Source organism: Leuciscus leuciscus (assembly GCF_965113295.1).
Source record: "Leuciscus leuciscus genome assembly, chromosome: 2".
In the NCBI taxonomy this organism is placed as follows: domain Eukaryota; kingdom Metazoa; phylum Chordata; class Actinopteri; order Cypriniformes; family Leuciscidae; genus Leuciscus; species Leuciscus leuciscus.
The window spans coordinates 9,095,153-9,108,313 of NC_138726.1; the positions used below are offsets into that span (position 1 = coordinate 9,095,153).

General features: G+C 35.5%; 1 protein-coding gene across 6 annotated transcripts in view; it reads left to right on the forward strand.

Annotated features, from left to right (window-relative positions):
* rap1gds1 (RAP1, GTP-GDP dissociation stimulator 1) overlaps nucleotides 1-13,161 on the forward strand; it is a 60,456-nt gene that overhangs the window by 14,457 nt on the left and 32,838 nt on the right. For all 6 annotated transcript variants that reach the window (XM_082161311.1, XM_082161312.1, XM_082161314.1 and 3 more), the window contains exon 4: nucleotides 8,590-8,715. In XM_082161311.1, coding sequence (XP_082017437.1) covers nucleotides 8,590-8,715 — 126 coding nt within the window. The remainder of the gene's footprint in view (nucleotides 1-8,589; nucleotides 8,716-13,161) is intronic.

A 13,161-nucleotide genomic window follows, 5' to 3' on the forward strand; every position in this document is an offset into this window, starting at 1 on the left:
AAACAGAATGAGAACATGGATCCATCATGCCTTGTTACCACTGTGCAGGCTGGTGGTGGTGGTGTAATGGTGTGGGGGATGTTTTCTTGGCACACTTTAGGCCCCTTAGTGCCAATTGGGCATCGTTTAAATGCCACGGCCTACCTAAGCATTGTTTCTGACCATGTCCATCCCTTTATGACCACCATGTACCCATCCTCTGATGGCTACTTCCAGCAGGATAATGCACCATGTCACAAAGCTTGAATCATTTCAAATTGGTTTCTTGAACATGACAATGAGTTCACTGTACTAAAATGGCCCCCACAGTCACCAGATCTCAACCCAATAGAGCATCTTTGGGATGTGGTGGAACGGGAGCTTTGTGCCCTGGATGTGCATCCCACAAATCTCCATCAACTGCAAGATGCTATCCTATCAATATGGGCCAACAAGAATGCTTTCAGCACCTTGTTGAATCAATGCCACGTAGAATTAAGGCAGTTCTGAAGGCGAAAGGGGGTCAAACACAGTATTAGTATGGTGTTCCTAATAATCCTTTAGGTGAGTGTATATAATAGCAAATAATACTATTTGAACTATCCTCCTACGTACATTGTGTAAGAGCCATTTCAGTGTTTATGTCCAGGTTTGGCCAGTAGGTGGTACTACGGTCATGGCATAGCTAAATAGGGCTCATCTACTTGGGAGGGTAGGTGTAATCAGACGCAGGTGTTGCCAGAGGGGAAATGGCCAACTAGTTTTTGACCGCTACGGATGTGGTGAATACATGTTAGATAGTGACAGTGTCGATGAAGATGGAATATTGTTCTGTTATGGATAATGAAGACTTTGTGTGACAATAAATCATATCTCTCACGACAGAGTTGAAATCAGAACTTGAACTCTTGTCACGTTATTTCTCAAACAAACAATTAAGCCACGGGAAGCGCGTCAACTAGCCCACTTCAAACCCTCTGTGTAATTTTGGCGGTTATCAGATGGTGGACAACCAGAATGAGACTTTTACCGCCGCCGTTCCCGCGGCGGCAAAATTGGGATGTGTATTTGCTGCCTTTTACCGCTGAGTGGCGCTGTAATCACAGACTTTGAAAAGACTTTATTCTCTTTATGACGTAATCTGCCGCGGCAGTAATCTGAGCTGAGGTCACAGATGAATTCAAGATAAATCTTGTGGTTAAACGAATTCAAATTCATTAAATAAAAAAAAAGTAGACACACGTTAACATTGTGTGCCCAGTTTTTCTATAATTTAGAAAGGCTATGTCAATAGGTTACTTGTCATTTACTTCGTGTTATTTTAATGTGTTTGTAGATTTATTAACTGAAACATAACAGTGAAATAAATTAAAATAATTTACCGTAAAATTAAAACATTTTCAGGACTTGCAGTTAGGCTACTAACCGATGTTAGTCGGTTTAAGCATTCTTTGTTATATTCAGAATTAAATAGGCTTACTTGTTGTTATGATTATCAATTGAATTCTTTAATAAATAATCAACCACAATGCCTATTACTGCCGCAGCAAAAATAAACCAGTCGAATTTCAAAGTCGTTCGCGAAATGACTATAGGCTATAGACGGGTGGCGCAAGTGACAGGGCAAAACAGCAGCAACTGCGGCATTTTAATAATATATATATATATATATATATATATATATATATATATATTTATATTTATTTTTTTATTTTTTATTTTTTTCATTATTTGAACAAAAATGAGACTGATTGAATATGTAAAAATATAAATCTGCTAAATTATTTTTTTGTGTGTGTGAATCATTCACGAGATTGAGATGACTGACAGTGATACCCGGCCATAGCAACGGAAGACATTTTTCAAAACAGATCGAACAAATCAGAAAAATACTTTCAATACAGTATTGCTTTCAATTAAAAAATAAACAATGAAAATGTAAAAGAAAATTAATTAAGTTTGAAAACCCATCGCACATTTCAAGGTATGAATAAAGTGTCGGGACAGTTTATTTATTTAAACAGGGTTGCATCGATAGAGTTTATTCCCTTTGTGATGCAAAATAAGAAACACAGAATCTTATTCTTGCAACATTTTAAATTTCTATTGTCAAAGAAATTGCAGCTAAATAAAAAAATTTAAACGGTACAAAACGAAAAAAGTTCAAAGCAACATAAATTAAGAACAGGCATTTTTCTTTGCCTCTCTCGCGCTGGATATTTTTTTAGTAAGTTTGGTCTCCCTCACTGCGCGCGGCGGGTCTTTCTCGAAATTAAGCATTTCAGCGTAAAAAACACCATACAGCTGATAATACTGTATATGTCGCTGTGTGTCATCCACACAAATCACGAAGAAAAAACTGTAACAAATAGCTTTTGTTCCTTCAAAGATACAACATGCCTTGCTGAATTCACCTTACAATAAAACGAGGTGGGTCGCGAATTAAAGAGCTCTGTATCTGCTAAATTGAAATTGTTTGTGGAAAACCTTTAAATACAATCAATAAAACTACAATATAAAATTTAATAAGATATAGGGCCTACTGTACATAGGCTATGGACTTTTGGAGATTTTGAGATTAATCCTTAGAATTTTGCCTTTGCCTGTTCATCAGGCTGGCTCCGACACTCTCCATATGAAAGACGGAACATTAACACCTCTGTCCTGCACCCCCACGATAAAGCAACTATTGCCTTCTCCAAACCCCCCACAGGCTAGCTGAGTTTGCAAAACAAAACAAAGAGTTTGCCACTCGTCGTGGTGTGCCAAAACACTTAATTATAAACTTCAATATTTCATTCAAAACAATCTCAAAACGCTTTGTGACATTTTGAAAAGCCGTGGATGCATTACTGCCACTGGAACCATGAACGCAACAGAATACTGGTTCTGATTTTATTGTTTGTCGTTTAAACGTCATATATATATATATATAGGCCCATATATATATATATATATATATATATATATATATATATATATATATATATATATATATATTTTTTTTTTTTTTACAGAACTGCTTTTGAAATTACGATTGGAATTATTATAGGTTACAGAAGTAAAGTCATTGTATAATATTTGTTCCTTGGTGTAAAATGGAAATGCATGGTGATTTTATTTTGTAAATAGGCTATAAGCAAAAAACTATGTTTTAGAACTATAGACAAATCTCTCTGCATCAACAATAGACTATACAATACATTAGTCCAAGTTAGTTCGGGATTCGAACCCGTGTCATCTAAATGATCGTAACGTAAGTTCAACCACTCTGCCACGATTCACTCGTTGCGTCATAGCCTAACGTTCCAGTGTGTGTTCGCTCACACGAGCGAGAAGCGCTCTTCATTCAAAAGAACGCGCCGCCGCGTTTGTCGAACACTAATTCAACATGCCAGAATAAAACCTGGCTTTAGAACAATGCATAGCGCCACTCGTCGTGGTGTGCCAAAAAATTTACAATACTTTAGTTTAATTTATTTCAGTGTTAATGTTTGAGTTAAAAAAATCCTCTACAGATTAAATTAACACAAAGTCGGCTATAAGAATCCTTTATAGGCTACGAAAAAAGCAAAGGGCTTACAGTCTTAACATTTAGGCTACTTTGCTTAAATTCGATACATTTATTTTCAGTAGGGCCTAATAAATTTGTAGGGATGTAATTTCAGTATGCTTTACCAACGCTATGTATTCAATTAAAGTTCCAAGAGGTCTGGTCTCTATATTTCCTTCCCAGCTGACACTAATATGCAAGTGCACAGCAAAAATCACAACTTGTGCTTGCTCCGAACGCAAGTTATTTAAGGTGTCTCAACTGTACACAGTCTACCCTACAGTGTGAATTCGTTACAAGGTTTCATTTAATTAAATTAATGTGCAGCCATTTGTACAAATAGAGTCTATAGGCCTACTATACTGTTGTAGCCATTAAATAATCTCATTTAGTATCATATTTGTTAAAATATTCTAATGTTATTTTTTTCCATCTATGTTGAATATGAAAAGTGAACAGCACGAGTAAGATAGGATGCATTATATCGAGAGATGGATATGGAGTGGGTCAGACATGATTTTGACCACTTCATTAAGTTTTGTTTAGTAGAAAACCTTTCTTTAAAGTGAATTTCGTTTTCTATAAATTGTATCTTAATTTTAATCAATTTTTCATCAACCAATTGCTGGATTTAAGAGATAAGTAAGAGAAGCAAATATAACAGACACTAATCATGAAGGCGCCCGCGCGGTCACTTGCATTGCACGTCAGCTGGAGCACATCTCATCCTCCTAACTTAACGAAACTCAGCGTATGCCTCACACAGACATGATAAATACATCAAATACACAAAGCTTGAAATGTCTTCAAACGAAATAATTCAAAACGAAAAGAAAAAGGCTACTCTCTGATTATGTCTTTACGTGCATTTCTCTCTAGGTGCGTTCACTACAAATATGGCGATCGTCAACTTCATCTTTGCAGTCGACACTGTCAGAAAACACTAGTTTATTGATAAAAATCAATGCACGCATCACCGGATTTACAAATACACATCTTGCTTGTTGCACGCACACATATTATGTCGAAAAAACGAAATATTATGTTGAAATAACATTATTATTAATAATACATCTTTTAGAATATTTGATTAAATGCTGCTTGTTCAATTTAATAAAATTAAAACTTTAATTGTGATAATTAAAATAATTGAAAATTAAATATTTAGTGGCCAAGTTTTGCTAATTTATTATATAGGCTATTATATGCCTATTGCCTATATTAAGTAAGTCATATTAAGACAAGGCATATATTAAGTTATTTTAGCTGTTATGAGAAAAAAAATCTAACGAAATCTAAAATCTAAAAAAAATTCTAACGGCAATTCAACATGCCAGAATAAAACCTGATTTTTGAACAATGCGTAACGCCACTCGACCTGGTGTGCCAAAACACTACATTTTAAACTTCAATTTTTAATTCAAAACAATCTCAAAACGCGTTGTGACATTTTTTTAAGCAGTAGCCATAGCCTATATAAGGGCATTGAAACCAGGATCTTAACTAAAACGCGTTCCGCGTAATCTCTCAAAAATTATGCCACACTACTCCATGTATTTTTTTTTTTAAGGACTGCTTTTGAAATCACTATAAATTACTATGCAATTGTATCGCTCACGAGAGCTCTTCATTTATCTAATTCCTCAATAGAATAGTAAAAATATTCAGCGTCATTGCTCCTAATATTGTCTCTATTTTTAACTTTTGATTCTATTTTTTCAGTTCTAAAATGTATTCTATCTTTGGTTATATTCTGTTGTAGCCTAATAGGCCTATTTATATATATGAACAATATGCCTATTAGGCTTAGGGTTTTATATTTAACCCACTTACATTTTAAAATACGGCAATTGCTGCTGTTTTGCACAATGTCCCTTTGCGCCACCTGGCGGTCATTTCGGGAACGACTTTGAAATGCGGCTGGTTTATTTTTGCCGCGGTGATTTCGCCGCGGCAGCTGGCGCGGCGGTAATAGGCATTCTGGTTGTCCACCATCTGTACGGTCGCATTGTAAACAGTGGGGCGGTACTTCCGCCGGCGCCGGCGTGACCTTTCAACGTGATGACGTAGTTCCCTGTCTGTTTGTTGATCAGCTCAATCTGAACTATTGAAGGTAAAAAGTCTATAAATTATATATTTTTTGTTGAAAATGACCTATCGTTTCGCTAGATAACAACCTCTTCTTCAGCTGTGATCGCGTACAGCCCGTTTAAACACTTCAAAGACTTTTGAAACTGCATTGATTTGGACTTAAAAACGATGGTAACCAATGAAGTCCATTGTTAGAAGAAAAATCCAGAAATGTTTTCCTCAAAAAACATAATTTCTCTCCCACTGAGGAAAGAAAGACATGGATATCTTGGATGGCATTGGGGTGAGTAAATTATTAGGAAATTTTCATTTTGGGGTGAACTAATCCTTTAAATAAAATCAATAAACGCACATACATCGAGCTCATCAATTATGGTCAACGAAAGCTCAACCATACTTGTGACCAATGAGTTTTTTTCGCACTTGTAAGTCAAGCACATCTGATTGTTGTTTTTATTTATTTATATAATATCATGACAACAATATTTATAATATTTAATATGTATTGTGCTTTTATGATTGTTCCTTTTGCAAGTTTCAGCAACATTATTCTCAGTGGATGGCTTTCTATTTTTTAAATCCAATCACAGATGTGATGTTAAACAGAATAACAGCTTGGCGGACTAAAACTAGAGTATGGGAGAGCTTTCAATCCACAGTACAATCCACATGGGATAATCTCACAGTATAACAAGCAGCTGTACAAAATATGACACACCAGTGTTTTGCCAGTTTATCTCTTTTAACTCTTTTTATGACTGTATCCACCGTACGTCCGACTGACTGCACTGTATTCTTCCTTTTGATTCTAAACTGAACTCAAATGGCACTGAGAATCGGGTTAGAGCAAAATAAGAAACACCGGTGTTTTGCCAGATGAGAAGTTTATTCTATGTATCATCTTTTTACTACTTTAATTCATTTTACTCAAATTCCTTATATAACCGTTTTAATTTCCCTTGCTTTTATTGTGTGCTTATTTTCTATGCAAAGCACTTTGAATTGCCATAGTGTGAAATTTTAATTCCTTTCTATGTAAAGCATTATGAATAACTGTTTTAATTTTCCTAGCTTTTATTTTGTGATTATTTGTATTCCTTTCTATGTAAAGCACTTTGAATTGCCATAGTGTATGATATGTGCTATATAAATAAACTTGCCTTGCCTTGCCTTTCTATATGGAGATGTAAATGTACTCGTCCACTTTGCTTTGTAGGCATAATTTCAGTCTGTTTTGAACTGTTTGAAAGAGCTAGTCGTTCGTCATCAGAAAGCCTAAGTTACCTTGTTTATGCACAACAGCAAATCAAATTTATTTTTGCAATTAAATTTATTGTGAGAACACACCAGCGTGTTATTCTTCGTTCTTTGATCAGCTTAATTAGTCTTTCTGTTGACTGTTTTGAAGTACCGGTACTTAATTTTTTTGTATTCTTTTTTTAAAATAACTTTCATTAAATATTTACCAGGCTTTGGTTTGGTATATTTAATAAAAATAAATTAAAAAACAAAGCCAATTATTAAATATTTCCCAAATCGCTTCTCTAAAAGAAGCTTTTAGCTTTGTAATTACAGCTCTAGCACATCAACCTGACTCCGTGTTCTTCTTCACCTAAAGCTCTTAGTCTAATTACACAAGTGTTTCTTCAGACAGATAAGAGCTGGGGTTTGGAAGTGTATGGAGAGTGCCCGAGATAAAAAGGTTAAAATAATGAATGGCCTTTTAGCAGTTTGCTAGGTAGCTAATGACAGTGGCTTGCTGGTGTGCCAGATCTCTGGCAGCTCCTGCTGGCATTCAGCTGTCACAATTCCCCTGGGAACATCTGTGTTTCATCCACTGATGTCTCCAGCACTTTCTATTAGGAAAGATATATTTTAGGGATTTAAATTATGCATTTGCTACGGTATGATTTACTGTGGTGTTACTATTGCACATTGATGGTAATTCCATGGTACCGGTGTTGTTATTGTTAACTAAAACTATTAAAAATAAAGTTGAAATAAAACAAAATGTCGATGAAATGTAGATGTTAGATGGAAAACCTAAACTTGTACATTAAACCACTTACAAACATTTAAACATTTGGAGAATTAAATCTTTTATGTCTGGTTGGTTTGTGGATATCTTTAGTAAAATAATAATTACTCTAATATTTAGAAAATGTGAGTGATGCTGCTTGCTAGTTTTGTTAACTAAAGCTATTAAAAATGATCTGAAATAAAATAAAATATTAGACAACAATCTTAAACTTTGCCTAAATGTTGCCTTGGCGTCTATCTAAAATAAAATTGGTTTAATTGAAAGTAAATGAAAAGTAAATGAGAGCTAAACTGAAGTATTAAAAAAACTTTTAAAAAAAACTAGTAAAAATGACAAAAGACATTTTAACTAAACTTAAAAAAAAAGAAAAAAAAAAGCTAATTTTGAATATTAATAAATACTATAGTAGTATATAAACAATATTAAAATAACACTACATTGTACTGTTTTATATACCGTGGTACTAAATGATTTTCACATTCATATACCATGGTATTTACACAGTACTTTAGGTAACCTAAAAGAAAACTGAGTTATATAACTCCATGCCACCATGTCCATAAACATCTAGTCATAAATCCTAAAAAGCAATACTAACAAATTGCTAATTAGATCAAGTAAAATCAATCAAGATAAATTATTATTGGATAAAATGAAATTCCCAGCTTTTCAAGTGTCTATCCAGTATTTATTGTTAGAGAATTCTTTTTTGTTCCCATTATGGACCCAACATTTTAGTATTTTAATTAGCAATCTTGTACATTCTTTGAATAGTGATATTATATTTAGTGATGCATAAAGGCATTGAACTTGGTTGGTAGACATTAATTGCACAGCAGAAAGTGAACATGAGCTAGATTTTAAAATCGGTAAGTATTTATCTGATAATGATTTCTTGAGCTTTAATTGTTGCCGTTCTCTGCAGAGTTCATGAGAAGCCCGTGTGTGGAAGCAGGGCTCATTCCTCCACTGGTTCAGCTGCTAAACTGTAAAGACCAGGAAATTCTGCTCCAGACGGGACGAGCCCTCGGCAACATCTGCTACGACAGCCGTAAGTGCCCATTATCGCTCCCTCAGCCATTCCAACCCCGGTGCATCGACAGTGAGATATTTTCTTGTCTCTTGGATGATTTGAAGGGGAACTGCTGGTGCAGTTGTCTGACAGAGTGACATGAGGAAGATAGATTGTAGATGCATGGCTAAACTCTTCCTGCACACATTCCTTTCGCACATGGTTTAATGTAAAATGCACAAGAGCTTATACCATTCCTAAATTCTCATCGTCCCATAGATGATACGTGAATATGGTATGAGTGGATTAATTGAATTTAGACTATTAAATTCATGCACACTTTCAACAATTAATTATCATTTATGTAACAGTCCATTGTTAATTATTCTGTACTTGAACCATATTGATGAACTAGCAGTGGTTGATAATTGAAATGATATCTTAATGCTAACTTGTCAACTCTGAATTTTTGCTTTTTGTTGTAGGGAGAGTGTACAGTATGATTTATGGTTTTAATGCATCTTGCCCCTTTTGCTTGCCTTGTAATCGTAACAGTACAGTGGTGTGAACCGTATTGACCTGTATGTTGTAGAAGTCTTAAACCTTTGGGACTTCTAGAGTTTAGGGAAAGGAAAAGAGCTTTGTCTGGATGAAAAACGGGAAGACTGCCGTTCCCAAGAGTGTGTTTGAGGGTGTGTGTCGAGCAGCTTTTGATTTTGACTGATGAAAACATGAGGAAGCAGACATTTTTCCACAGATTTATTGACTTAATCCAGTTATTTCCATCCGGGTCCACTTAAACCTATAAAGCATAAATCATATCTTAATAAAAAAGCAGTAGGATGAAAGAGTTTTACTTATAGTGTACCTCTGAACTGACTAATTCCCTTTTAGCAGGTAAATACATTTAAAATGTACAGTCCAAAAAATATTGCTGACTCATCCTGCACTCCACAGAATTCTCTCCAATCAAATGCTCCCTAGAACGATAATGTCCCTCCCCTAACACCACCTGTAACCAATCAGCAAGTAGTAATTTATGCGGTGCGTCCCAATTCGCATACTATCCATCCTAAATAGTATTTGAAAGTAGAATTAGTACATCCCAAATTGTAGTATGTTAAAATGAGTATTCCAAAGATACCCTGATAGTCTATTATTTCCGGTCAGAATCCGAGGTGCAGATCCGTGCACACTCTAACGGCTAATATTGCCCACAACCCATTGCGCTTTGGACGAGGATTCGATTAGAACTACATCAACACAAGTAAAAAGTGTTGAAAAACTACAAACATGGAGGATGTGCGAATCCGTCGGCTATGTAGAGAGGTTTAGATAAAGGGGTTTGAGTGATTATCAGTATCTAACCTGACAAAAATGTATTTATTCAATGTTGTCCTCATTATATTTCATCTGCAGAAGTATTGTGAACTTTTGTAAAGATACGTTTAGCCATTAACTTTTAAATGCATCATCATATTCAAATTGCAAACACACGAGGAGAGTCTCTGCATTAAAGAGCCACGACTGGCAGATCAACGTGCTACAACATTTCTCTCCGAAACTGTAGGAAATGAAATAAAATTGAATGGAGGAATTTAACTGTGACAAGATGATTGACAAGGGCAGTTTACGGTGACAGGATGCACGTAACTAAGCGACAGAGCTGTCCGTTAAAGATGATGAAGTAGTTTGTCCCAAAGCTTGCCTACTCTTTTGCTACACACTCAAAAGTCCTTGATTCTTCACATACAAAGTATGTACTTTTTTCCTCACAAGTATAAGTAGGCGAATTAGGACGCAGCAATGGTTCATGGCTGTGAGACAACCACAGCCTGGCTATTTTTAAAAAGAGGAGCGAGCACATCAATATGCAGCTCTCAAACGTCCTGTTTAAAAAGGAACATGAACTCAAGAAAGTTTAATTGGGCAACTGATATGATTCTTCATCTCATGTGAGTGCTCATAATTTTTAACAGTTTACCCTTAGAACAGTTAATGTATCTATGTATTTATTTATTTTTGAAGTTGTTGGTAGCAAACGAAATTTGCTAAATCATAATAATGACATCATTTTAAATAAATCATAATTTTTATGTTTTATTCCATAATTGACTTAGTATCTCATAATTTGGACTATTTAAATTATGACTTAGGCTAATATCTCATAATTTTAACTTTTTAAATTATGACTTAGCATCTCATCATTTTGACTTTTTATTTCATAACTGACTTAGTATCTCATCATTTTGACTATTTAATTTAGGTCTTTATCTCATAATTTTGCCTTGTTATTAATTGCATAATTGACTTAGTGGGCCCTATCTTACACCCGGCGCAATGCAGCGGCAAGCGCGATGCAAGTGTTTTTTGCTAGTTTCAGTCCGACGCAATTATCATTTTCATGTCATGCGCCACATTGTTTAAATAGCAAATGCATTTGTGCCCATTTGTGCGCCCATGGGCGTGCTGGTCTGAAAACAAGGTGTGTTCTGGACTGGTGCATTGTTGGCACGTTGCTATTTTGAGGCAACAGAAATAGACTGCGCCATTGACCAACTGAACCCTGGTCTAAAGTCGATGAAATGTTATTCTTTTTTGTAATTTAAAGAGCGTGTTAGTGATGTGCGCCTATAGGCGGGTCCACAAAGCGCGTACACTCTGCTTATTAAACACACATGGAAGCACAGCAGCACACAAACATGCCAAATATTTAAAATAAAAGGATTACAATGTAAAAAATTATTATTGTGTACATAAAAATATGGTGGAAAAAAGGTGAGTTGCTCTATTTCGATTGTTTCCATAGACATCAGTGTTTATATCTGAACTATAAACATTTCTCCCAGTACTTCTGTGATAATATGAAAATTTGTTACACAGAAATAATGATACTGTGTGACTATGAAGCTGTTTCATACCTAGATAGCCTAACTGCTCTTTCTGGGTCAGCGGCAGCACGAACACAGATTTTAATGTTTATAGAAATAGGAAGGAGATCGCAGTCTTTTAACGATGAATCGTGCAGCTGTAATTATGATTTAGTGATGCTAAATGAAATTTTGTTGAATATGAGTTAAAATAGCACATTTCCACCTTAGTGTTGATAAAAGAGATGTCTGTGAGGTTTAATAAGACAAAAAGATTGGGAAACTGGCTTAGTCTATGATATTGGTGCATTTATAGAGATCAAGCTAGTTAAGCTGTGCAAATGTTCTCGAATTACTAGCAATTAAGTAGAGATTAAGTTATAATAACTGTTCCGTTTCCGATTATTTATGTGGTTACTAATAAAAAGACCAACATGAGATCGCATTAAGAGCTCTTGGCAAATGGACACAGATGGTTTTAATGGTGAAGCTGATTGACGGAGCAGCTGATCTAGATCCCCAATGACCCTGACCCTTTGATAAAGATGACACATGTCAACGGATAGTCATGCATTTCACTCAAGGACTTCATTGACTTGCAAACCCCACGCTGTAGTATCTTTTTCCCTACACCGCATCCGAAAACCAATATTATACGCCATTTGGAAATCTTTCAACGTCTTTGTTTTCCGTATTCTTGTTCTTTTACTTCGTTTTGTTGCATTTAAATCACTTTCTCACCTTTTTAAAAAAAAAATCTCTCTTCCTGAATTGTGTGATAGTAGGCAGTCGTCGTAGACTTTGCGTGGGCAAGCACCAGTGTAAACAAACCTGAAACATTGTTCATACCAACTGAGCTGACTCATATCTGACACACAAATACTGTCATCTGTTCGCAGAGTTTACTGGAAAACCTAGCTATACATAGCATAAATATAAATCACTGGTGTATAGGACAGTATTTTGCTTCTCTGAGAAGTATGACTAAATATGGGGTGAAAGTACTGTATACAGGATTGAACTGCAGATTTGTGATTCATAAATCACTTTTATGTAGTCAAATGGTGTTGTAAAGTAGGACATTGTAGTGTAGGGTAGGAGCATGAGATGGCATTTTTTGGATAAACTTTATTTTAAGGTGTCCGTGTTACTGGGATAGTTCACCCAAAGTCTGTCCAGGAAGAAGATTATCCTCAGAAACACAGAAAACTGGGAGAGGAGACAGACAAATACACTTAAATTAAAGGGTTTGTTCACCCAAAAATGAAAATTCTGTCATCATTTGCTCACCCTCATGTTGTTCTAAACCTGTATGAGTTTCTTTCTTCTGTTGAACACAAAAGAAGATATTTCGAAGAATGTTAGGAATAGATGCAGACAGTTGACGGCACCCATTGACTTCCATAGTAGGAAAAAAAATACTATGGAAGTCAATGGCTATGACGTCAACTCCGCTGAACCCTGGTGTCTCTGTGGATCTTTTAACACCTTCCCTTGTTAGTGAGGGTGTTGCAGTCTGGATTTTGCTGTGCTTCTTCTGCACTTCTGGTCTCTGGACTCTGGTTTGCCTTTAGTTACGTCTGCACCTCAACTTCACAGCTGTAAACAAATCCTG